Source organism: Equus asinus, chromosome 8, assembly GCF_041296235.1.
Source record: "Equus asinus isolate D_3611 breed Donkey chromosome 8, EquAss-T2T_v2, whole genome shotgun sequence".
NCBI lineage: Eukaryota > Metazoa > Chordata > Mammalia > Perissodactyla > Equidae > Equus > Equus asinus.
In genome coordinates this window covers 91,751,244-91,777,904 of record NC_091797.1, presented here as the reverse complement: position 1 = coordinate 91,777,904, position 26,661 = coordinate 91,751,244, and the positions used below count along the sequence as shown (strand labels likewise).

Here is a 26,661-nt window from a genome sequence, read left to right as displayed (position 1 = left end):
CGTCACAACCATTTCAGATTTCCCTGTCGACACCTGGAGGGGCCTTGTCTGGGACACGCTCCAGGCAGACATGCAGCGACTGCGGAACAGAGGCTGAGAAGGATGACTGTTTATAAACATTTGGAATTTTATTTAAAAAAAAAAAAACATCACAACCATGAACATTGTTACAGTTAGAGGCCCTCTTGGTTCTCCACAATGATACTGAGCATGCTCACAAGGAATTCCCATTGTTAAGTCTTAGTTAAACAACCATCTTTAAATGAAGAAAAAAAAACTCGGCACACTACCATTTAACTTGTTTTAATGTTTCTTCACAAATGGTGAAAAATACTAAAGTACAGACAAGGAATAATCATAATGTTGTGGCCAACATTATAAATATGGAATTATAAATTTAAAACATTTTCTGGTTTAAAAAATAAATCTGGTAGTCAATGCAGCTCTGCGGGGTCTCTGCACCTAGTAGGGCCGGTCTCTGCGTTCCTGACGGTGCTCGCCTCTGGAAGGCAATAAGGAGAAGGGGCGAGGGTTAAAGTGGGGAAAGGAAGCCCTTCCACACAGACCTGAGCCCGGGGAGGCCTCCGGCCTCCTTGTAACAGGGCGGGCGCGCTGCAGGCAAAGACGGGAAGCGGCTGCCCCGGCGATGAGCCCTGTGGCCCCCGGCTGGTCTTCACCCTCACATACTTATCCATTTTTCCAGGTCCTCCACGCCCGCCTCTTCTTCCTCCCATCTGTTCCATCAAAGGTCCAGGGGGTCCCCCGGGGCCACCTCGTCTTCCTCCACCAAAGCCACCTCGGTCCATGCCCCGGCCGCCACGGAAGCCACCTCTGTCTCCACCACGGCCACCTCTGAACATTCCACCGGGACCACCGCGGTCCATGAGGCCACCTCTTCCTCCTCGCATGCCACCAGGGCCACCTCTGCCGCGGTCACCACCTAAGGTAAGGGAGAGGACAGGAGAGAACAGATCAGTGGCAAGACAAAGAAAAAGGGTGGATGCAGAGGCTGCTCAGGATCTCCTGCCTTCTCCCAGAGCAGAAACAAAGCAGACACCTTCCTTGATCCAAACCTCTGGGTCACACTCTAGAAGCGATGACAGAACTGCAAGGGCCCCAGCACTAGGGCTGCACTTACTGAAACCACTCACTGACCTGGTTCTCAGCAGCGCGCAGCTGTAGTTTACCAAGCCCACCAAGTTAACAAAAGAGGTTTAGTACCAAAAGCTGAGGGGATGCTCACAAAACCTGTACCTACCCGGGGGCGGAAAGGGCGGCGGGAGGAAGCCTTCAGGCTTCGGGGCCTTACACTGGTTGCATTCTGTTCTCCAGGCGAAGTTCTGGTTTCCACACCCCCTGTGTAAAATTGTATCACAAGAGAAATCAGCAATTGAACTAAGGAAGTTGAACAAGCAGAGGCGACACGAGCAGGCACACACTGTGCTCCACCACCACAAACACTGGGTCCCGGGTCAAACACCATTAAGAGAATCTGTCCACAGCAAATGGCTTTAGAGAGAGCGAGCCTCAGGCAGCAATGCACCCACAGGACCAGCGTCTGATCCAGCAAAACATCTGTACAGCCAGGGACACGTGGACCCTAGGAGTCCAGTGGACTGTGCCCTTCTTCAGAAGGCTCTGAAGCAGCTGGTGAATGATAGATTAGGTCACCTACCCCACGACAGAGCAACCAGGGTCATCATTATGCTCCTCTAGACAAAGAGAATCCAGCAGGCCTCCTCTCCAGAGTGGGAATGGGGTGAAATGTAGGGTATCAACTTGCCAAGAGAAGTACATACGGATTGGGGCACTGCCAGTCTCCAGCTCGGTGCTGGACGTTTCCTCCTCCGGATGGGTTCCCTCGGGAACCCCGGGGCCCTCTTGGGGGGAAGCCTCCTCTGTCTCCTCCACGGCCTCCCATGCGACCCATGGGACCCCCAGGACCTCCTGGGCCCCCTGGACCTGCAATAAGAAAAAGCAAATCATCTCCTTCTCGCACCCGACTTGCTACAGGGAAATATATATCAATAAGATCACAGCTGTCTTTGACCCACCATCTGCCCCACTCTCTTCCACAGGCCCCAGGGCCGAGCTTGTACTTCCCGCATACGTTACTTGAGTGAGTCCCCACAACGGTATGACTGCCAGCATTTTCATACAGATGCAGAAACCAGAGCAGAATAAGTAAATGGCAGCTTCAGGGTTGACACCCAGGCAGAGTGGTTCCATGGGGATTCCAACCTTCCTGACCAAGCAACCCTCGTTCTTTTCTTCCGTTTACTACCAAAAACTTCTACTGTCAGCATTCAATAGTCGAGTAGTGACCCTACACATCTTTACGTATTTCTAATGGGCTTGTCTTCATTCTAGAAATCGTTTCTCAGACAAAGGTAATAAAAAACGTTCAAAGCATCTCAGAGGTAGCTCAGAGAAGGTGCTCAGTAAATACCTCCACGGAGCGGCGGCGGCATCCCTCTGCCCTCACGGGGAGGCATGCCACCTCGCATGCTGTTCATCGGAGGCTTCTTCCGAGCAAGAGAGACTTTAAGTTTGCTCCCCTGAAAATCTTTCCCTGGAACAAGATAACAGAACATCAGTTACTCCCAACCTCCAATTCTCCCTCCTTGAGGGACTGGGACTGCGCAAGGCTAGGCTACTCCTTTGTCACCAACTCCATGTCACCAACTCAACCATTCCCAATGTACAAGTGTGCCCTACTCATAACCTTCTCTAAGATCTTTACTGGCAAGGCCAGAAAAGGCCTTTACCCAGGATCAATGTCAGGGCTATATTAGAAACTCACACGTGCACTGGCTAAGATGTTTGTGGGGCTTTCTGTACCTTCTGACATCTGTACTCAGAAAAGCATTTACAACTTTTTTTCCCCGCTTTTCTCTCCCCTAATCCCCCCAGTATATAGCTGTATATTTTAGTTGTGGTCATTCTAGTTGTGGCATGTGGGATGCTGCCTCACTGTGGCCTGATGAGCAGTGCTATGTCTGTACCCAGGATCCAAACCAGCGAAACCCTGGGCCGCTGAAGTGGAGTGCGCAAACTTAACCACTCGTCCACGGGGCCAGCCCCACAACTTTTAAGCAAAGTGGATTTCTACTAATAACAACTGAAAATAAGGGATCTCCTAATCCAGGGTCAGCAGCTGGACCTTCACAAGGCTAAAGGGAGCCAGGCAAGCAGCTTCCTAACAGTCGGCCTGTGCTCTTCCAGGAGTAGACAGAGGGTCTTCTTGCTCTGATGGCCAAGCTCCTCCCTCCTGCCATGCCCTATAGTCACAAAGAGGGACAATCTATCTGTCCCTCTAGCTACAGCCACTTCAAAGACTGATGTTCTAACAGAGTTCAATACATTAGCAAGAGCCTTTCTTTACTTGCAAGGTGACACGCAACAGTTGCTACAAGACCCTCTGTGTGCCCCAGAGCAGGCAGAGTACAGAATGCCAGTGAGCACACCCGTGTCAATCTAGGGCTCCTACCATCAAACCACTCCACGGCTGCCTTGGCAGTTGGCGGGTCTTCATAGGACACTGTAGCATCGCCTTTAGGCTTTCCTGTTTCCTTGTCCAAGTAGATATGGATCATGGGTTGTCCAGTTCTCTTGTTCATCTAGGCATAAAAGCATAGTTAGGTTGTGACCAGAATATACTAGTTTGGGAGGAAAAAGTCTATGTGAAATTCAAAGAAGTCCCATAAACTGTCAAAAGGAGTACTTTTTCACAGATACACATTCAGTAGGACGTTAACCTCTGAGTAGTGGAATTACGAGTGACTTACCTCCTAAATTGCTACAACAAATACACACTTAAGCTGACTTTTCCCTCTTACATGTGTTTTATCATAAAAACCAAAACAGGCCCAACCTTCCCAAGTGTGTAAGCGAACAGAACAGGCCACACTTCTTTCCTAGCAATCTGCTCCTGGTGTCCTGGCACCTGCCCCAACCTCCTCTATCCCTCACGGACAGGCACCCAGGGAGAGCAGCCACCTCTCAGTACGCACTCAGGATTTGACGCCATCACATAAAACATGTCTCACGTAAAATAACAATTACCCTTAAATCATGAAATACAGTAGAGACAGGGCTCTGAGTGTGCTTAAAGGATTCTTTCTTTTTTTAAAAGACTGGCACCTGAGCTAACAACTGTTTTCAATCTTCTTTTTTTCCTGCTTTTTCTCCCCAAATCACCCCAGCACATAGTTGTATATTTTAGTTGTGGGCCCTTCTAGTTGTGACATGTGGGATGCCGCCTCAATATGGCCTGAGTGGTGCCACGTTGGTGCCCAGGATCAGAACCGGCGAACCCCAGGCCAACAAAGCGGAACATATGCACTTAACCACCACGGGGCCGGCCTGTCGATTAGGGTTTTTAAGGAACTACATAAACTGATTCTAAAATGTATATTTAGAAGAGCAAGGAGTAAACAGCAAAACATTCCAGAAGAAAAAGAACAAGTATTCGCCTTACTGGGTATCAAGACTTAGCATAAATAATTAGTAATTAACTGTGCTGTCAGCACAGGATCATACAAATTAACCAAAAGTATACACGGCAGCCAGGAAATAGATCCAGGAACTTTCTGTGCGACAGATATAGTACTATATACCACTGGGGAAACGATGGATCTTTCAATAAATGTTGCTGGAACAAAAGGTTTTGCAAATAGAAAAGAATAAAGACACAAACCAGTAAGGAAAAGACTGATAATGAACAGTTCAACTACATTAAAATTAAGAACTTCTATTGATCAAAAGAAAATGAATAACAAAGCTAGCCAGAAACTGGCAGACTATATTTGCAACACATACAAGGCTCAGCATTCAAACAATATAAACAACTATGAGTAAATCAACAAATGACAACCCAACCAAAAATGAGTACAAGAAACAAACAGGCAGTTCATAGAAGATGGTATGCAACTAGAACATTATTAGTAACCAGGAAAAAGTAAATTAAAACCACATTTCCATTTTCTTCTACCAAGCAAAAGTTAGCAAAAGTTAAAAAGTCAGGTGATTGCCATCAGTGGTGAGGATGTGATGAACGCGATCCCAGGACTGCTGGCAGAGTCTAAGTTGGCCAGCCATACTGTTACCTCGTGAAGTTAAACCTGTACACACACCTTAAGAACCAGCAATTCTACACCTGGGTCCGGTCGATCTTCATTATTCAGGGATTCAGTATTTGCAAATTTGACTACCTGCTAATATTTATGTGTAACTCCCAAATCAATACTTGTGGCACTTTGGTGGTTAACTGGAGGTAGGCACAGAGCGGCAAAAAATTAAAGTTGCTTGATGGACATGTTCCCAGCTGAGGGAGAACAAGATGACATTCTGCTCTCTTGTTCCAGCTCTCTCTAGAGATGACCAGAGGATGGAGCACAGTAGGGGACAGGGCAGTATAGTTCAAGTTCTGACTCTGGGCCAGTTGGATGCATCTGAATACCAACTCGGGAAAGTCACTTAACACTTCTGAACCTTCTTTTTCTATGTAAAATAAAAATCTACCAGGATGAGTTGTTTCTAGAATTTATAATCTACGGAAGATATGTGTATGTATATATATATGTGCACATACTTCCCCCAGAAGCAGTGGTTGACCATCCACTCATTTAGTGTGACTATACGGTGACTTCACACAATTTAACTACTGTGAAGAACAAGAATCAACTGTATATGTACACAAACTAGTGCACTGTGCACCAGGAGACGTGTGTAAGAAAGCTCACTGCAGCATGGCTTATATACTAAAAACCAAGGAACAGCCCAACTGTCTAGTAAGAGAATGTACAAGTAACTTGTGATGTATTTATAATGAGATACAGGATTCCCAAACTTTCCAGCTTCTGACCTAGGAACCCGTCCTCCACATCTCACAATCTCAATTTCTCTTAGACCTCCCCATCTAACAACTCCACGATCATTCTAGTAGCTCACACCAGTTTCTTTGAGCTTGCCAGGCAAGCTCCTGCCCCACGACCCCTGCCTTGCAATTACCCCCACTATTCTGAAACGACTTTCCCGCTCCGAGCGGTATGGCTCCATTCCTCATTTTATTCCTGCCCCTCTTGCTGTCACGACAGCAGAATGCTTATCGTCATCTAACATACTGTGTTCCTTTTTACTGCATGTTCCCCACTACCCATAAACTCCAAGTGTTCTTATCTGTTTTTCCTGGTATCTTCCCAGAATAGTGCTGCCTGATAGTGGTGTTCAGTAACCATTCTTCACAATTATGTGCAAGAAATATTACTGAGGGTACATCTATAAAGAGAAGGGAATGACAAAATTCAGGATGCGAGAAGGGATAAAACTGGAAAGGGAAGAAATATGTCAGGTACTTCAAAGGTACTCATTAAGCTCTACCTCTTATGTTGACAAGTGCATACATAATCATCTATTATTTTTAAAACTATATATTATTATTATTTTTTTTGGTGAGGAAGACTGGCCCTGAGCTAACACCTGTGCCAATCTTCCTCTATTTTGTATGTAGGATGCCACCATACTATGGCTTGATGAGCAGTGCATAGGTCTGTGCCAGGGATCCAAACTGCTAAACTCTGGGCCACCGAAGCAGAGTGCAAGAACCTAATGACTACACCACTGGGCTGGCCTCAAAACTATATATTCCATATTTCACAAAAGCAGTGTCCATATACAAGTTCTTACAATTAACTGATAATTATATCTCTCTATAAAAAAAACGCTGAGTTATCAAATATGCTTAAACCACGTTTAGTACTTCTTTTCTAAAAAAAAAAAAAAAAAAGTCTAAGTTTTTTGTTGTTGTTATTTTGAAGGAGCAAACCACAATAACATCCAGAAAGAAAAGTGAGGCGACTTCAGAAACAACTCTCAATGTCAATTCAGTCTCTTTAAAATGTTCTGCGGCTGGAAGATCTGTCAGATCACATGCTTATGCTTTTACTTACCTTAACAACTCCACACTGCTTAAAGAAATCTGCCAGATCATCTAGAGTCACATTGTCATTTAATCCTTGCACATAAATTGCACTGTTGTCAGAGTCTTCATCTGGATCTACAGGTGGGCCTTCCAGAGAAACGGAGACAGGAGTTATTGTCATCTATCTATAGGGGCTTATTAACCAACTGGTCACTACTGCCCAGTGGTACTCATCATAAAGCTACACACAACTACCAACTAAATAGAATGCAACGGAACTTCTGGTTGGCTTTGCTTAAGGCTATTGTAAGTCAGATGCTCATGATAAAGAAAGCTCACACTGCCCTTGACAGCAAGAATATCACATTGATCTATCAGGCTCTTGAACTCTAGGCATGTACTTACTTCTGTGCTATTCATTTACAAAGCACAATATAAAATTCAAGAATTCAAAATTACCTAGATCAAGATCTGGTCCTTCGTCCATGGGTCCTGCCAACCAGGAAAGATCATATAAGATATTATTAGTGCACGTCTTGCAAGCTACAAACCTTACAAACACACATAACTACCTACTACACCACCATTTGATGGGGCTTCATTAAATTCAAAATGACCCGCACTGCTAAAATGGAGCAGTGCCCCTTTAACATTTGTGAAAGGTTTGCTAGGGTTTGCTTTTTCTTTGCTGGTTTGCTTTTAAACCATTAACCAAATACACTCTCAATGCTTAGGTGCCAGATTAGTGTTAAATTTAAGTCAAAAATTTTCCTCCAAATAAACCAAATTTAAAAAATGTATTCTCCCCCATATTACAGAAGCAGTTGCTCAATACTTCAAGTTACCCTTTGTTTTGTAACCATAGGTTAACCTTATTACCCCTAAGACAATGCCGGCAGTACCCATTAGTCTCTTTTGTATAGATCATTTTTAAACCACTTATGAAACTAATAAAAAAATTATAGTTTTCTAAAAACTGACTGTATTTTTTTTAAACACTATCCATGGTAATACTCAAAAACTTACCACCAGGCTTATTGAAGCCACCTCGCTCTCCAGCGCTGCTGGGGGGATAAACGAAGAAATGAAGGCCTTTCCCTTTAAAAGCCAGTACCGCTCTGAGCCTTGGGGGGGCTCGTGGGGAAGAAGGGCACTGGCTAAACACATCTCCAAACAATGCATCTCTCTCATCTTGTCACTATGCCTTTCTTCAGGGCAGCTTGCTTAAATTTCCTTTATATACAACCTTGCTTGTCTGATTGTACACACCAGTGTGGTTGGTTCCTTTCATTTCGGGGGCTGGTATTAATAGTGCAATACTTGGCAAATTAGGGGTGAAAAAAATAAGATTCCCAAACACCCACCCCATCAGCTGAAAAACAGGGAGAGCTGGGTGGAGAAGAGTAGCAAGGTGGGGCAACTATTGTGACGGACCTTTCCATGTCCATAAAGGTGCACCCTCAAACTCTCCCAAGGGAGAGCCAAGTGAGGCCCTGGGCTTCCTAACAAGTCACAGTACAATAAAGCAGGAGACAACCACATTAAATGCCTACAACACACACCAGCGGACGCATCCAGCCAATCTTCAGCATAAAGCCATACATTTCAGGGCACTAAAGGATTTAACAATCGCTGTGAAAGGAGAATTTACAACAAATACCAAGGCTCAACGGACTGGGGGTGCAACTTTATAGACATATGAGTTGAGGATAAGGATGATGGCAGTATAAAATGACTGCCTTACAGATTTTAAAGGGGGAGAGAATATGAATTGGGCCTTTTTTTCCCTTTAATAAAGGCAGCTCCTTCGTGGGAGGCCCTGAGCTTCTTCTAACCAGTATTGCACCTTTAATACCTGAATATACAATTTTAAGCTGTTGCATGCAGCTTTGTTTCCTTTTTAAAATTACACACCATAAAATGTTCTCTCTCTTTAAACACAAAAGTTTACACTTTAATGTTACACAATTCTAGAGTATTATACCTCCTCTGGTTCATTATCAAACAACAAGTATGCAGTTACCAAAGTTACAGAAGGATTCCATTTATACAATGAATACATTTTGTTAAAAATATTCTATGTATATTTTTCCTCTCCATATGGACACCGTGTCTAGTCCCACTTTTCATTATGCTGCCGGCTGAGTACTGAGTACGGGTACTTTTTAAGTATTGAAGTGTATACAAGGCTCTCACTTTGTAACCTGTAGCATATAAATGCGACAAAGCATGTTAAAAAGTTTCCACGTTTAACAGCCAATGAAAATATCAAAATACTGAGGCAATGAAAAAAGGGCATGTTAACAACATTGAGTGCCTTACCTGCAGAAGACACTGAAAACCATCACCACACCACAATAAAAAAGAGGGGAGGGGGGAATGCCCCTGTCCTATTCCCAAAGGATCCAACTGACTGCTTCACAGTCTGCTGAAAACCTATGGGGAAGCCATGATTTCTTCTATGGCTCCAGGAATTACTACTTCTGGAGTATTAAAATGAATAAATTTGAAATTGGTTTTGCAATTGAAAAATACTAAGAATTCTAGGTGATTGGAGACGTGATGATAGTAATTTCAAGTGTCTACGTCTATTTTAAAACATCCATAAAGAAGTGAAACCTTTATAATGGAATGACATTCTCCAAATCAGAAGATTGAGTTTACTTCATATCAAATTATTCATAAATTTTTGCATGTTGTAAAATGACTGTTTCTTCCAATAAAGATTTCACTGAAGACTTAAGTTATGCAGAATATGCAAAACAGTATTTTCAATTATCTTTCAATAGTAAACAGATTTGCTTAATAAAAAAACAGCAACTTTTTATCTATTCATTTTGAAGTCCACTTCTATTAAAAAAAATCCTATTCAATTTTTTCTTGAACCAACAGTGGTACCAAATTGAATTTATACTTAACATTCTGCATAACTTTTTACTAGTTTATATAGGGACAGAACACACACAGAACTAAGCCTTCTGGATTATGTTAACCATCAACATTACACCTCACCTTCATCAAAATACAGACACCAGAAAGGGAAGAGGGGATAGGAGAGGGGAGGGGAGGGGCGGGCACAGGCAGCAGGGTTATGTTACTCATCTAAACAAAGTTTTCTAAACCAGATTGTGCCATCAATCAAAATGGTCAAACCGATTTAGACTTCTCAAAATCTCCAATGGGGAGTGATGCTATAATTATACACATTACTCTGCAAAAAGTTTTTGATTTTTTGTGTACCAGGTGCACCCGTTCAAGGGTTATGGGACCAAGATCTTCATTATGTTCGACAGTTCCGAGTACAAACAGAAGTTGGGAACAAACATTGTGGAAGACAGCTGCATTCCTTTCCTGTGGTATATACACCAGGTATTTCAAGACAACCATTCAGAGGCAATTAGTTAAAAACCTAAGGTTGTTAGAAGGGTTGTGTGTGTTCCATCCCAAGTCTATCACCCACAGAGGCTTTTGACCTCTGGAAACCATGAAGGGAACTGAAAGCTCTAGTTTCAAAACCATTCTTTGTTCTCTCCAACCCAACCAAGTAGATTGGCAGGGGAAAAAGCAAACTGCCACTTAATATATGCCACAAAGATGACATTTCCATGTTTTAGAGGATGGCTTGGGCTCAACAGATTGTCCATGGAAATGTAGAAAAAAATTTCTTATGTCTTTCAGTCCCTTCTTTCCATTGAAAATCCTACGGATGAAACAAAATTAGGTAAAAGGAGAAAAGGTTTGCTCTTACCCCATTCCACCGCGTCCTCCTCCCCGCCCACCTCTGCTCATGCCTCCACGATCAAATCCCCCTCTTCCCCTGCCCCGGTTATCAGGGCCACTCATGCTCCGGTTCTCTCCTGGTCCGGAAAATCCTCCAGACTCCTGCCCATAAACACCCATGCTACTGGGGTGGTCCTGTCGGAATGAACCTGAGGAAAGAGTCACATCTGTAAGCCATGGACCAGCATTTACACCACTGCCTGTTTGTACTTTCTCCCGGAATCACAGAATTCTCAATTGCAAGGCACTATCTTCTTTACACCTGATAAAGCACCCCGAACCAGTAGGCTCTTTTAAGTTGACCAAAAAAATGCTGGTTCATAAAGGCTGAAGTAACCGTATATGGTTAAGCCTGAAATAAACCACTCGCAAACAAAAAAGAGCTCTCTGGCCAACAGTTTACAGGGTTCCGTATCCAAAGACGTCTCCAAAAGCTGCTTCTTTAAACTACACTCAAGAAACCAAAGCAGGGCCAGGTTTCTTAGGGTTTTAGCGTGTTGCTAAAAGTTGGGCTCCATCAAGCAGCACTACTCATTTCATAGTCATGAGACATGCCCATGGACAGAACTTAATCAAAAAACAAGCACAATCCAGGTGGAGATTAAATTGTGAAGACAGCTTTGTGCTTTTGGTTACTTCACATAAATAAAACTCTAAGTATTCTGTGAAGAGGATTTTTTTTTTAATGAATGTAAACAAAAGACAAAATCAAAACACAGCATTTCCTTGACTATTGAAACCGCAGTAGTCTTCAATAGCTACCTGCTCACTCTCTTAATGACTTGCGGTGGGAAGGCCATAAGGAATGCTGGCTTCACTCACTACATATGACCTCCCCAAAGAAAGCAGGGCTGGGAGTCTAAAACATTTTCTCTGGTCAGTTACAAACTCTCTTTTCCCTTTTTTTGGCAAGGCATATTAATAACAATTAAATTGTAGAAAAGCACTGAAGCCTTTATTGGGACATCCAAGCTGTCAGCATGGACGTTATGCCCTAAAGATGCATCTTGGAGTCCAAAAGTAAACAAAGGTAAAGAGCATTTCCCCGTGTCCAGTAACTCCAAACATAATCATTCTTATTTGGTTTTCTCTCTTAGCAACTCACTCTGCTGCCCGTAGCTGCTGCTCTGTTGGCTATATTGACTTGGAGCCTGGCTGTAGGATCCAGTTTGGGGGGGGTAACTAGTGGGCGGCTGCTGCCCATAGCTGCTTTGTTGACCATAGCTACTCTGCTGTCCATAGCTGCTCGGCTGCCCATAGGTGTTCTGCTGAGAGTAACTGCTCTGATCATAACTAGTCGGCTGTGTAGAGGAATAGCTGAAAGAAAAAAAAAGAGCTTTTCAGGAAAGAGAGGCTTACTTCTTTAAGCTCCCTAAACATGAGACATTTATAGAAACCCTTAAAAATGCAGTTACTTTCCACGTATCAACAGTCTGAACTTAAAATAAGCACATATTTTTGTATTTAGAACAAAGCTTTAAATAGGAGGAAGAGAGTAATTATTTAAACCAACTTATCGGTACAATGCACAACCCTTAGAGAGTCCCCCCATTACCTCCCCCCTCTATAAAAAAGAAACATTTATTTTCAACTAAATGCAAGGCAGATTTGGGAATTTAGGTGCTTCCTGTAATGAAGGAAGAATACGCACAAATGCGCTCAGGGAAGGCTGACCCAGTGAGAAAGGCACTGAGAAAAAGGAGGCAGAGTAAAGTGTGGCTTTCAGTCTAAGCCTGCCTCCAATAATTCCCTTGAGTGATGACAGAGACTTTTCTGAAAGTACAAGGCCGCTTGGGGTGTGTGCCCACACAGAAATGGCAATTTTCTCTTGAAGATTTGTCTAAGTTTCAAGTTGCTTCACTATAGTTTCAAACTTTTAGACATGCCTGATTGTCTAATGAAATCTGGATATTCATAAAGAAAAGATGGATAAGGACAGCTCAGAATCAAGGCACTGTATGCTTTGACATGTCAACTGCATGCTAGGGAAACTAATCAAAGATACATTCTTACATAGAAATAAAGTGTAAAAGAACTAGTCTTAAACTCCAGCTGAACCATTATAATGAAAAACAAAACAGACGACACATTTTAAAGTTCAATTAAACTAAGTCTCCATCACTACATCCCTTCCTACAGTGGTATGGATTCAACAGCCTCTCTTCACCAAACATCCCTATTCAACTCATCAGATTAACTGCTCTTGGCATAACAGGTACGGGTGAGAGCTGTGGACAAACTGCCGTAAGCCCTGCCCCTCGTTGCTCCAAGCTGTACAGAGACACTTACCCAGTCAGCTGTATTTGCTCCTAAACCTGTTCACGTCTGCTGTACTTTAATGTCAAGCCAATGAAATAAGTGCAAAAAATGGAACTGTTACTTCCTAGCAAAACTAAGCCAACATTTTAGGACACAGTTCAGACAATTCATTTGAAAACTTGCTTCAAATTAAGTAGCAGTGAGACAACCTGCAGTCCTTCGTCTACTTTAAACAAACCAAAACTGAACACTGTAACTGCTATTGCGGTTAAGGGTTAACAGAGGACAGAGAATGCGGAATAAACCTGTAGACAAAAGAAAAGGCCTTCGACCAGCCATTCAAAGACTAGCGCATACATGGATCTCTGAGTTAAGTTAAATATAAAATAATTAAGCAAGTTTCTGTTTTTATAATGCCCTGCACCTCACCCATCGAGGTGGCTCCTATGGTTCTGTTTACCTTTTATATACTGCTGTTTCTCATTCATCTGAATTAACTAAAAGAGCAAAATTAAAAGGAAGAAGCTATAGTAGTAAAAATGTTTTTGTTTGTATTTAGAGAAGAGAGTTAGTGGCTGCTGGGTACTGCTATGGGAACCCAGCACTGAGGTCTTAATGTCACAGTATGTGGTCAGGCTTATCACTGGGAGAATCAGACAACTTATCTCACTTGAGGAAGCAGAAGCGAGCCGGTCAACAGCCTGCAAAAACTGTTTTGTTATCCTACTAGCTCACTGGCCACGAGAATGAAGACACTGACCTGGTAGGAGGATAGGATGGTGGTGCCGTGACTGGCTGCATGGGGTAGCTCCCAGGTACCTGGGGATAACTGTAGTTACTCTGTCCATATCCTAGGCTGGGCTGGTTGTAACCCCCTGTGCTAGATTGAGGTTGACTAGTCTCAGCGGGTTTGTTACCATCCTGCGGTCTAAAAGGAGAAATAAAAAAAGTGAGATGTTTTTTCTTAACCACAAAGCTCTTGGGTAAGAGCTCTACAATCTATGAGCAATATGCAATGTTAGAATTGAGCTTGGAAATAAATACAATTGTAAAGTGAAATACATCAAACCCAACATCAGACAACTGTGTTTGCTGGAAAAGAACATTGAGGAAGGAGAATTAATCACACCCACAGAAGAGACAGTAACATGCTTCATTCATTCCATATTAACAGCTATAAAAGAGGCAGTCACCATATTCAGCATTGCCAATTTAAGTGATGTGGGAGGAGAGGTGGATTATTAAGGAAAAAAATGCTTTTTCTCAAAAAGGACTGTTGAAAACAAACAAGAAACTTCAACAATAAATGTAAGTTTTAGGTTAGCATAACATTTATATAAGTCCATGGCATTTATAAGCTTGGACTTGGGCTTATGTTTCTAATTTATTAAGAACAGACCTGAAAAAACATCTCCTAACTTGGACTGCCATAGATAATCTAATCTGGCCTCAAAGTCTCCATAATGGAAACGGCAGAGTAGGGCAGGGAGACGCCCCCTCCTCCCATACTCAGATAAACTAAGAAATATCCTTGTTAAGTGATGAAAACCAATCCCAATCCCAAGGAAAAAAACACAGGTGGTTCTATTACCTCCCAGCCCTAACAGTTTGCAACAAGGTTGTAGCAAAACAAGCTTGAGCTTTTTTAAGCAAAGCCCCAAGAATCAGTAGGCAGACCAGAGAGGACCCGGAACTACTAGTTTCTTCAAAAAGCTGAAATGGGCCACAAACCCCTCTTTCCAGTGGAAAAGAGAACAGCTGTTATTGATCACGAGACAGCCATTTTAAAGTGGTAAGGACTCAGAATTGAGAAAGAAGCAAAAAGGATGATTTATAAAAACCCAATATATAACACCCCCTCCCCCAGCTATGGTTTGGATATACTGTTGCAACGAAGCATCATATGGGATGTCAAACATCCGATAACACTCTGAAATGCCTAGGTCAAGTAAAATGGGGCCCTGTAGGAATCAGTTAGTTTAACCTAACTACGACACAGGCTGTCTAGCAAAGTATCAAGTAGCTCTGATTACTCACTGTGCATTTTAGAGGTAATTTCATGAGTCTTTGCTAGAGCTAATCTCTTACCTCTACAGTAGACAAAAAAGGCTAGGTTACAAGTTGATCTCGTTTATTCCCTAAAAAGTCTTCTTTCAAATCAGAATTCAATGTTCCTTCAAGACTGTACGCAGAAGCCACCTAAGTGCATTGCCTAAAGCAAAGACCTGAAATCTTCCGTTAAGTAATAATTAATACTGCTTACCTGCTAGTCAGTCATGGAGTATGAACTCTGTTTGCCCGAATATTCACCCCACAGCAGGGTACCCAGCTAAGAATTTATACTTGCCTGTGATATTTAGATTACCAAGCCACTACATAATACAGAGAAAATCACATCAACTCCTTAAACTGAGGCACCAATGCTTGACTTCCGGATATGGAACTATCCTTTACTGGCAAGTGGATCATATGACAACTCTTCAATCACAGGATGCTACCCGCCTACCACCCCTGCACTGTGAACTACCATGTTTTGCCCAAGGAGAAAGCTGATACCCATTTACAGGGGAAATAAAGCCAAAGGTAAAAGCATCAAAAGTACAATTCTATCAGTTATTCTGCTGTGAGGGAAACCACACGCTGAATTTTCTTCTGGGTTTAGATAAATATATCTAATACAATAGCCTCCTCCTACCCTAAAAGGTCACTCTTCTGAAACTAGACAACATGTTCAGTGACATTCCTCATTTTGACCCCTGGATGGCACCATTTCTCTACTAAATGGAGAATAATGCGTTTGTGGTGTGCTCTAGCACATTACCGTAACAACTATTAAGAACACAGTCAACATCTAAAATTAAGTATGTGAGAGTAGCCATTAAGAAGGCACTAAGTCATGGATTCTCTAAGTAAGCACAGTTCCTTTCTTTCCCGAAAACCTGAGGCTGATGCACTATAGAGTCAGGAGTAGGTGAGCGTCGTCTTACCTTGCAGGTGCGGTGGCTGCTGGCTGCTGCCCGTAGGCTGGGTAAGCAGGCTGAGTGCCATATGCAGACTGAGCTGCATAGGAGGCCTGGGTGGTAGTGACCGTAGCAGTGGTGGTATCATAAGCACCAGTGCCATACCCCTGGACAGGCTGACTGTACGCCTGGGGGGCAGTTGGAGTAGTATAACCTAGAACAAAGGAGAGCTACATCAGATTTCTGGCTCCTCAGAGAGCTGCCTAGACACTCATTAACAGAACAATTTGTACACCACCTACTTTCCACCATGATGACATTTAACTCCTTTAAGTATTTTCCCTTCAGTAAGAGTAGCAACAAAGCAGTATTTAAAGCTAAGTTCTCTGAAAGTATCCAGTTTTCAGCAAAGCACTGTCTCTTTTGCTTTAAACTACACCTAACAGGAGGGGACAGAGTATGCTACAGAAAAGTGCTGGTATAGAAAACAGGATTTCTTCTGCCCCACCCCCCAATATTTAAAAAGGAGACAAGCCTGCTTTTGCTAATTCTACATAGGTTTTGCTAGCAGGCCTTCTTAACAAGCTTCTCAACTAATTACTTAAGCACTCAAAAAAAACTTTCAAGTAGGAATAAAATGCCCCAGAAAGGGAAGTAAAAGGCCAACGACAGCATCTTAGAATAGCTACAAAATAATGGTCCAGGTACTAGTTTTAGTATTATAGCCTATAATTTGGAATTACTTGCTTTCAGTCCCAAGTACCGCATCATGGGCAGTTCATGTTAAATTTAAGGAAACTGGAAATTCCAGAGAGCACTGTTTAATTTTCAGTGGGAGATGTTAACAATTGATTGAAGACGCAAAGAACCGCAAATTTTGTTTCAGGTAACAACTCAAAAAACGCCTGTTACCAGCACTAACATTTGAAACGGCATGAGTAATAAAGATACACTACCAATTCTATTTCCTTAAGCATAACCAACAAAGCGTCTCCTATTTAATTTTTTTTTGTAAATTATCTTAAATTTAACTTAATACTCCCCGAATAAACCTTTAAAAGGTAAATGTTTTCCACATAAAACTGTCTGAGATTCTAGGCTGGTCATCAAATTACTCACCTCCACTCCTCTCTTATTTTCTCATCACAAACAAGAGTCTTTTTCCTGCTCACCACTATAGAAGGTGGCCCTAGATGCCCCCTTCTATTTTCCTAACCCAATGTCACAAATACCTGCTCTCACAGGTGTGCAGCAGAGCAAGCAGGTCCTCTCCCTAGTTCCTGCCTCTGCCAGACCAGGCAGGATCCACACCCTTCCATTTGGAACTTCAGGATGAAGTGTGACAACCCCTTCTCCCCGCAAAATCTGTAGCTTCTAACTCGAGTCCCTCTCCTGTGAGAGAAGTTATAACCTTCCCCGGTGTGAGGCTCTCCTCCCTCCTACTCCTCCTCATGGTCAGTGAACACAAGGATGCCATGCAATAACAAGTTGCATCTAGTTGTCTGCATTTATATCCATCACAGAAAAATCCAAATGTCACTAAAGTAAAAAAGAGCTCCAGTAGTTAAACCAATTCTTGAATTAAGACTGCTCATTTTAGTTAAGGTTTAGGGCCTTAAACTTCAGTTAGAATAAAGTGTCCTCATTATACACACAACTTACTGGCCAAAAACAAATACTAACTTCCCTTTGTACAATCTAAAGTGTCACCTTTTGTAGCACAAAGTATAATACTTTCTTCTCCATCCCCAACATTTTAACAAGATTCTGGAATTAATTATACACAAAGACAGTAATTTCTTTCTCAGAACTGTTGGGTTGAAATGTATATGAAAGCATTTTCACAAAACAGGGAGCCCCAAGCAATGGAAGTTTTTTGAGCTGGCATGTTGTTCATCTGAACTGTTTATTTAAAATTTCTTTGCAGACCTCTAATGTCAATCATGTAAAGTAGTCATTTATTTACAATTAAGTGGAATCTAATTCCACCTACCCTATTACTCCTACACAGATTTTTCCCCCTACATGACAGGCTGTAAGATTTACAAGAGCACTTAAACACCACCACCAAAAAAGCTAAAACTGATCAGGGGCAATAAACTCATGTCATAAAACTATGCAGCAACAGTTAGAGCCTTGTAGTGCTAAAGATTACAGTAATAGACACTGGGTTAATTAATCTTTTCATTAATCTGTAGTACCCACACAAGCAGCCAAGCAAAATGAGCAAAAATTAACAGAGCAAAATAATGACAACAAAAAAGACCAACAGCAAAAAGACAACACATGTACTACGTGCTGATGACTTTAAGGAAAAACATACACAAACTGACCAAAGTTTTGGTTCAACTTGAACAGTAAAAATTCAAGTTTAAGATTTCTGGGGCTGGCCCTGTGGCTGAGTGGTTAAGTTCACATGCTCTGCTTCGGTGGCCCAAGGCTTCGCCGGTTCAGATCCTGGGTGCGGACATGGCACCGCTCATCAGGCCATGCTGAGGTGGCATCCCACACGCCACAACTAGAAGGACCCACAACTAAAAATATACTACTATGTACCAGGGGCTTTGGGGAGAAAAAGGAAAAATAAAATCTTAAAAAAAAAAAAAAAGATTTCTATTGCAATTAATGAAGTGAAATTTATTTATATAGCCGCTTTCTCATGAAACTTAATTAAAAAAAATTCTAGAAGAAAGTGTCTTTTTACACATCCCTCCCAATAATTATCCATGACTTTTATGTGTAAGGGCAGCATGAGGCAAGGAACAAGTAGTTAAGTGTGCGTCAACCCACTTACTACCTGTTAGGGTCCTAACTTAGTGTGGTTCAGCCTCAGTTTGGTCATCAGATTTAATTTTCGTTTCCACACTCCAAAGGCTGATGGGGGGATAAAGGGAGATATGAAGGGTCCTCCATAAAGTCTATATGAACATTCCTTATTAAGTGCAATCTCTAGCTCATCTAAGTTACTAGTTTCTGTATTAGAATGTCCTACACTGTTCATGCCCATAGTCATGATGGGACGTTTTTTCAATCAACGACAATTCAAGTAACATGGCTCTAGAGAATCTAGAACACCAGTGACCACTGCATTTCCTACAAATGACTTTATCGTGTTCCTACAAAATAATCTAGAGACTCCATAGGCTAGATCTAAGCTGTATTATTTATTTTCAAATGATACTTGTTTTTTAAAAAATGGCCAAGGTGGTCAAAAGATACAAACTTCCAATTATGAAATAAATAAATCCTGGGGATATACAGTACAGCATGGTGACTACAGTTAATAATTCTATACTGCAAATTTGAAAGTTGCTAAGAATGTAGATCTTAAAAGTTCTCATCACAATTAAAAAACCCCCTTACTATGTGCGGTGATGGATGTTAACTGTGGTGATCATTTCACAATATTATACAAATAACAAATCACTATGCTGTACATCTGAAACTAATGTCCATTATATCTCAATAAAAAAACCTAATAGCTTGAATACGTAAAGTCTGCCTCACAATTTCAAAATTCTGTACTAAAAATTTAAACTGTATAGCTCTAGTTCCAGCTTTTCCTACAGTTGCAACTAATACCAACAGAAAGTTTAATCATTCCCCATCCTATTCAAGATACGCATTAGAGAGAGAGAGAGATTAGGAAGTACTTCCCATCAAATCCAGGACACTGTTACTACTCAATGAGATAAATTACAGTAGGTTTCCCCCTACCAAAGACTCTGATAGACTATATATAACTTGGGGAACTGAAGATAGTTTGAAAATAAGAGTTTTTACATCTTTAAGTCTTTTGTATGAGATATTCTTTTACAATAATAATAATAAAGATGGGAGTGGGTGGGTGGGGAGAAGGTAGGGATCCTGAAATGATACACAGCACTAAACAAAAAAATTTTCATACACTCGACTGTCAACCCCAGTATTAGGATACGATTTATTCTAATTTTTAGAATAGTTTATTTTTTTAGCTCCCTGGAATATATATTTACAAAGACATACTATGAATTAAAATAATTCATTAACACTTAAACAGAAAATAAAACGTGTCCAGACTGGAAACCAACCAACAGACAAACATAATACATGCAGGGTGGCAGTCTGCTCCTCTAAATAAATCTAATCATGCAATCTATCCTTCAGGGAATAGGGGGAAATCGGCTAGGGAGTAGTCATCTGAAATACCTTTGGGAAGGTGAACAACTATTATTGAGGCTTGATACAAAATAATGTAAAAATAAAGCAAAACCTTTCCCAAAATTCACATGAAGAAAAGGACATGGATCTGCAAATGGCACCTGAAGCAGTTTTCCATTAGCACCTTGTGTGTGATGTTAGAAAGTCTGAGGGTTAAACAAATGAAAACACCTAAAGGGTTAACATTACAGGGTTAGACAAGATGGAAAGCATTTCCCATGCAAGAATGAGCAGGATAGTCAAACCTGTACTGGTCCCTTCTACTGTGGAAAGCACAAAACAAAAAGTAGAGGGTACACTATCAGATGAAGCAAACAGATGTGAAAATCAGTTTGATTCTTAAGCAGCTCAGTTTAAGAAGGCTCCTTCTTACCCAGTTTTAGCATAAGCACAATCTTTTATATATTCTCCATTTTGTCGTGAGATTATTCAATACACTGTGTAAAATAGTTAAAAGGAAAAGTTCTTTTTTCCCTTGGAATTCATCCCACCCATATTCTATTAGAGATCCCTCAAGGAGAACATAAGGGAAAGGAAAAAAATTTAAAAAAAAAAATAGCTTCTCTGTAGAATATACCTAGATGCCAAGGTATGGACCAGAATATACACCTAAGAGCACAAGTAAGAAGCAAACACCCTAGGTGACGTGACCCAGAAGTCTTTCCAAGGCAGACCTTACCAGTGGGAGGCTGTCCATAAGACGTTGCATAGGCGGTCTGCCCATAGGTCGCAGTGGTCTGAGCCTGGGTATAGCTGACATCAGTGGGCTGTCCATAGGTTCCATAACTTTGTTGCCCATATGCCTGCTCAAAGAAAATTAATGCAAGAACTTCAAATATGAATCTTATATTTTGGCAATAAAATAGACTGACTTACTCCTAAGTTTCTAAATTGGAGAACCAAAGTAAAAAAACTGCTTTCCAGTTTCATGAATGCTTGTCTTCCCTCATCTAATTCACTCATATTTTCATAAACTTAACTACAAAAAAATGCCTGAGATAATGAGACAAAATCTCAGTTAACTACACAAGAAATTAACAAGACACTCTCAAGGGAGGAGCAATAAGGGACCGGGTGTATAACTGCCACACTTAGTGTAGCAGTTTTAGCAAGTGGAAACAAATGTTAGTAAGACAAAAAGAACAAAGAGAAAAAAATGAAAATGGGGTTAAAATCTGTGCGAAAACTTTGAAAACCAGATTTTCAGCATGACACAAAGATTTAAAAACTATTATACCACTTCAAAGAAAATGAACTAGACACTGGATGTCTCCCAAGTTTAGCGCATCTAGAGCACTGTCTTCTGAACTTGGACATCAGTAATACTCTAAACTTGGCAAGGAGTGAGGTGTTCTTTCAGATATTAGCAAGGTCAAGTTGTAGATTTGACTGACCAGTTATGTAAGATCTGCCAGAGACATCACATTCTGCCTATCCTAAAATGTTTCCACAGCAGAGTCGTTAGTGTCCCTTTTATGCCATGGACCATTTCAGAAATTGAGGTGATCTTGAGAACAATAGGAGGCTAATTTCCAGAATCTGTTGGCCTAGGCTTTTAAACAAAGATTCATGTACTGGAAAGATCTCAGAAGCTCCACCTCGAGGGCAACCCTAAGAGGTGATCCCCACACTTACTGTGAGACCACTGGCAAATGACACATTATCTATGCACTGCAGCTTTTTCATCTGCAAAATGTCATAATATCACCTTCTTTTACAGAACTGCCGTATGATTAAGTCAGATAAATTTGACTATAATACATACAATATATAGAAGGACCAAGTATGGAGCAGGGCACCTAACTTGTAAAATGACATTAGAAAGATATGGAGAGCTAGCAATTCCTAGTTTGGGGATGGTTTCACTTACAATGCCACTCCCACTGTGAAAATTTTAACTATCTGGGTATTTTATGATTACAAGCACATTACAAGTTTCTATTACATTTTTTTTGGGGGGGGGGGTAAAAATTTTATTTTTGCCTTTTCTCCCCAAAGCCCCCAGGCACAAAGTTGTGTATTTTTAGTTGTGGGTCCTTCTAGTTGTGGCATGGCGCCTCAGTATGGCCTGATGAGTGGTGCCATGTCCGCGCCCAAAATCTGAACTGGCGAAACCCTGGGCCGCTGAAGCAGAGCATGCAAACTTAACCACTCGGCCACAGGGCCAGCCCCTCTATTACCTAATTTTTGAAAAAGATCTACGCTAGCTATTGTTTTAATGGCCGATAGAAGTATTTCACTCGGGGATGCAGCCACACGTAATTATTTTAAAGATTACCTGGGTGGTCTGTGCATATCCTTGAGTGGGCTGGGCGGTGTAAGCGCTGTAGCTGTAAGAGAAATGAAATGCAAGAAATGAACGTAGAACATTCAGATTCCATTACTAAATCCTCTAAAACCATAGGAGACTCTGCACTCTAAAAACATTAATCAATAACACCCAAAGTGTTGTAAATAAAAGACTGACTTACCCTTGCTGGGCTGCAGCTTGGCTATAGGTACTGTAATCTAGAGGAAACAAGAAGAGAAAATAGTGTGAAGTCAGCAGAAACAAGCAGCAAAAAAAGGGGGAAGGAATTCAGGTGACAGGAAAATGAATTCTTTAAACTGTTTAGAGGGGACCTACAGGCCAAAAAAAGTTGAAATGAGTACCTCTTAACAAAATAAGTCTAAGCCAGTTAAACTCAGAAAGTTTGAACACAGTGTGAGCTAATGAGGTCAAGATCAGCTGATTTGGCAGAGATACTTCGCATGTTCCCATGACCACAAACCCCCCTTAACCACAGGCTGTCATTTCAAATACGTGATCATCACCCCAAGACTAATAGAGAACAAGAAGCAACAGGATCAGAAATTTTACCTTCATATAAAAAGGAGGCATGTAACAATATGACAATGGCTTTACATCAGACAGGTTACATCAGTAGCTACGTCTCCTCAAAAGCTAGTTTTTCTACGACTCCCTCACTTTAGCAAGTTAGACCAACCAGAATTCCCCAGAAGGACTGTGAAATGGAATGGCAGAAAACAAGAGGACAGTCAACACAATCCAGTGTTTTAAAGGGTTTGCTGACTATATCAGGGTCACATCTGCACAATAACTCAAAAGCTAGGCACATTATAAATCCCAGTGAAGTAGAGTTAAGGTAGAATTGTGGTAACTGGCAGAGGAGAAAGCATTTGATCTTTCTGGGAAAAACTTGGTTTTAGGTAAGACCATCTTCTTAAAACTCAAAATGATTTCAACTTAAAAAAACAAAAAATCACAAATTTTCTTCCCCTCTCTTCTCTAACTAAACTTTCCTATAATTTTCCTTTTCACACAAAATTTGCAACATGCACAAAAAGGACTAAAAACTTTGGTCCAGTGACGTCTCTACAAGTAGTGGAAACAGAAAATAAAATGGTTAATAAGTTTTCACAGCACTACTGAACTAAACCTACATTTAAAGAAGTTAAAGTAATTATTAAAAAAAAATTCTGCCCAATTCTTTGGTCTCCACAAGAAATACATATCTTACTCCGTTAGAAGACAGTACTACCATTAGGGCTGAACAAAAGGGTCCTTTCTTTTCCAACTAGAAAGTAGCCCCTCATCTGAAAGCAACAGTTGACGTTGCTCTTCATGGTGGGGTTTCTATCCCAACTCCACACTGCCTCAGAGTCCACCTGGCCGGAGAGCATTTTGCTGAACCCACCTTTTTAAGTTGGCTTATTTTCCTACCTCTCTACACTTCACTTGACTACTTTCCTTCCTCTGTATATCCTTAACTCAAAACCCTGAATCATCAACATTATCAAATCAAATGCCCAAAGACTAATGTATAACGAACAAATTGATTTTTCCAAAACAACCTTAAGACATTTTAAGGTTAAACCTTAAGGTATTTTCAATAGCACTACCAGTCATGCTCTCTCTGTGGCATATAAAAAGGAAATGCAAATCACTTCTTCCATGTGGTATTCACAAAATAAACACACCAATGAAGCATCAAAAATCAAATATTTCGACCAACAGTTTGCTGAGGTTTCTATGTGAGAAATGATTCTAAATCGCTGACATGTAAGTTCAATGTTTGCAAGAGGATTTTTACACAAGAACAGTTATGTAAAACATAAAATTGGCAAAGCTGATGTGGAATAGCAAATCATCTCAGATGAGTGTGAAACCAGCCAATTTAGCCCCACATTGGTGGGCTAAGAAGGGAGCAAATTTGTTTCATGAGAACCTAAGTTATCTACCTACCTACACAAACATTATCATATGGCCTCAAAACCACTACAATCACACACTGGCCAGATTATTCAGCCATCAATTACGTTTTGTTTTTAACCCGCAAATGTGCAGCTGAAGACTTCACTAAAAACAACAGGCCAAGTTGAGGAGAGAGGGGCTGTGATCCCGGGGGGCTTCTGGAGAGCCAGCAATGTTCTATTTCTTGGTCTGAACAGTGGTTACTTGGGAGTTTGGGCTTTAATTCTTTGTTAAACTAGACGTGTGCTTTAGGTACTTTTCTATATATGCTACACATGAGGAAGAATATGTAACATTACCCAAGGTAGCGGCTTTTAGACACTTTAGGGCAGTCAGTAACCAAACGGTAGAGATTTAGAGCTTCAGACTACACAATGAGTTAAAGTCAGCATAGGGCAACTTTGCGGGAGCCCAAATACTTTGCTATAAGGTCACAAGTTATGGGCTTAAAAGCTGCTAGAACGTCTAGCCAAACTCCTCCATTTTGAAGGGAAAGGAAAGCAAAGTCCAAATAAGCTATGGGACTCCCCAAAGGTTCCCCAGCCAGGCCTACTGCTGTGTGTTTACATAAATCACAATTCTAATTCTAATACAGTACCTGGCGGTTACTACTAAACAGAGTTTGAGAAAAAAGACTGAAAAACTGGCATGTCCACCACATCAAAATTTCAACATACACATTTTGACCCCCCAAGCTTTAAAAGAGAAGGGAGAGCGCACTCCCCCTTACATAATTCAAACAGTGCAGGGAAGCGGAAGGTGGAAAGGGCTCGAAGGAAGCATTTCCCACCAGGACGTGCCTGGACCGTGGGATCTGAATCCTCGCTTGTAGGGGCACTCTGCACCCTGGCACCAACAGCCCAGCATTTACCCGCCTGTTTACCGACCACACAGTTGGGGAGAGTTCTTAGACTGCCCTTAAGTTGCTGGAGTCTTGATCCTTTTCGAATTAAAACTCGGAAGGACCCAGTGCTCTTCCTGCCTTCCCTCGTCTTCTCCCACTGCCTCTAAGGCCCGGAGTTAGGCCGCCTAAGAACCTGCCCCATCCCACCAACCACGGCCGCCCAGCGCAAGCACAGACCGCGGGCGATGTCTGAGCTGCACTCAAACGCCGCGCGTGGCGGGACCCACCCTCGACATCACCTCCAAGCTCCCGCCGGGCCTTCCTCCCGAGGCCTCCACGCGCCTCCTTCCCCGCTTTCCCACCAGTGCCCGAAACACACAAGCCTGTCGCCTAATCGACGAGAACAAATGTGCGAGACGACGGCTCGAGCACAATTCAAACGCCGACTCGGGCCTTTTGTTTCTCCCGGGTCAGAGAGACCAGAGATTTCTTTCGGGAGAGGTGTCTCGCCTCGCGATCCGGGCCGGCCTTATTATTCAACGGCTGTCCCCCGGCGTTCGCTGAAAAGTGGTCCTGGGAGGCCACTTAATTGCTTTTGGGGGGGGGAGGGGGGAATTAGTAATTGTAAGAGCGAAGGAGCCCGGGGGCAGCCGACTGGGGGGCTCTGCAGGGGGGGCACGTTCCCTCTACAGCCCAGTCGGGCGGGGAAGTTCGGCTCGGGGCCGGACCCGCCGAGGGAGCGGTGCGGCCGTCAGGACCACGGGGCCCCCGCTCACCGGCCGGCGCCCCTGGGCCCACAAACCGCGCTGCCTTTTTTGTTGATATGCTTCGCCCCGGCTCCTGGCCGAGGCGGAGGCGCCCCTGGCCCGCGCCGCCTCCCTGGAACTAGGGTGGGAAGCGCCAAAGAGCGGCGGGCCTGCGGCTCTTCGAGCCGCCACCTCCGCTTTCGGGTTGCCGGGCTCGAGGCCCGGCCGAGCCCCCCCACCGCGGGGCCCGGGAGACCGCAGGCCCCGCCCACGTGGCGGGCGGCCCGGAGCGCGGGGCCCGACGGCCGCCACACAATGGAGACCACCGCAGGCCCCGCGCGTCCCCGCCGCCGCGAGCCCCTCGCGCGCTGGGGGCGCCGGAAGGTTCCAGAACCAGCCTGCGCGGTGGGGGGAGGGGTGGGGAACGCGGGCCCTCGAGCTCGTCAGGCCGCGGCAGGTACCTCACACCCTTCTCAGCAACTCCACTCAGTCGCCCCGCCACCCCCGGAGACGAGCGGGCCCCGATTTGGGCGACCCGGCCATCGCCGGCGCGACCGCAGTCCCACCACACTCACCCGTGGACGCCATTTTCTCTCCTTCCTCCTCGTTCTCTCAACGTCCGTCTCCCTCTCGCTTTCCCTTTAGGCGTCGCACTGCGCAGGCGCGAAGCCCGCAACCTCGGGCGCTACCATCGG

General features: G+C 42.8%; 1 protein-coding gene across 3 annotated transcripts; it reads right to left on the bottom strand.

The window, feature by feature from the left end:
* Positions 1-103: 103 nt before the first annotated feature.
* On the bottom strand, positions 104-26,619 carry EWSR1 (EWS RNA binding protein 1). 3 transcript variants are annotated; one of them, XM_014835317.3, is made up of 17 exons: positions 26,542-26,619; positions 22,593-22,629; positions 22,400-22,451; positions 20,801-20,924; positions 15,949-16,135; positions 13,722-13,889; positions 11,808-12,019; positions 10,671-10,851; positions 7,949-7,986; positions 7,382-7,414; positions 6,951-7,069; positions 3,491-3,620; positions 2,450-2,572; positions 1,800-1,962; positions 1,259-1,356; positions 688-940; positions 104-502 (listed from the first exon to the last, which is right to left on the bottom strand). In XM_014835317.3, the coding sequence occupies exons 1-17, from the start codon at positions 26,552-26,554 to the stop codon at positions 463-465; spliced, it is 1,971 nt and encodes a 656-aa protein (XP_014690803.1). In that variant the 5' UTR covers positions 26,555-26,619; the 3' UTR covers positions 104-462. The 3 variants fall into 3 exon arrangements, with proteins under 3 accessions (XP_014690803.1, XP_014690812.1, XP_014690820.1); XM_014835326.3 differs by having other exon boundaries at positions 7,949-7,983; XM_014835334.3 differs by lacking the exons at positions 104-502; positions 688-940; positions 1,259-1,356; ... (4 more) ...; positions 7,382-7,414; positions 7,949-7,986 and adding an exon at positions 8,902-9,126.
* Positions 26,620-26,661: the final 42 nt, after the last annotated feature.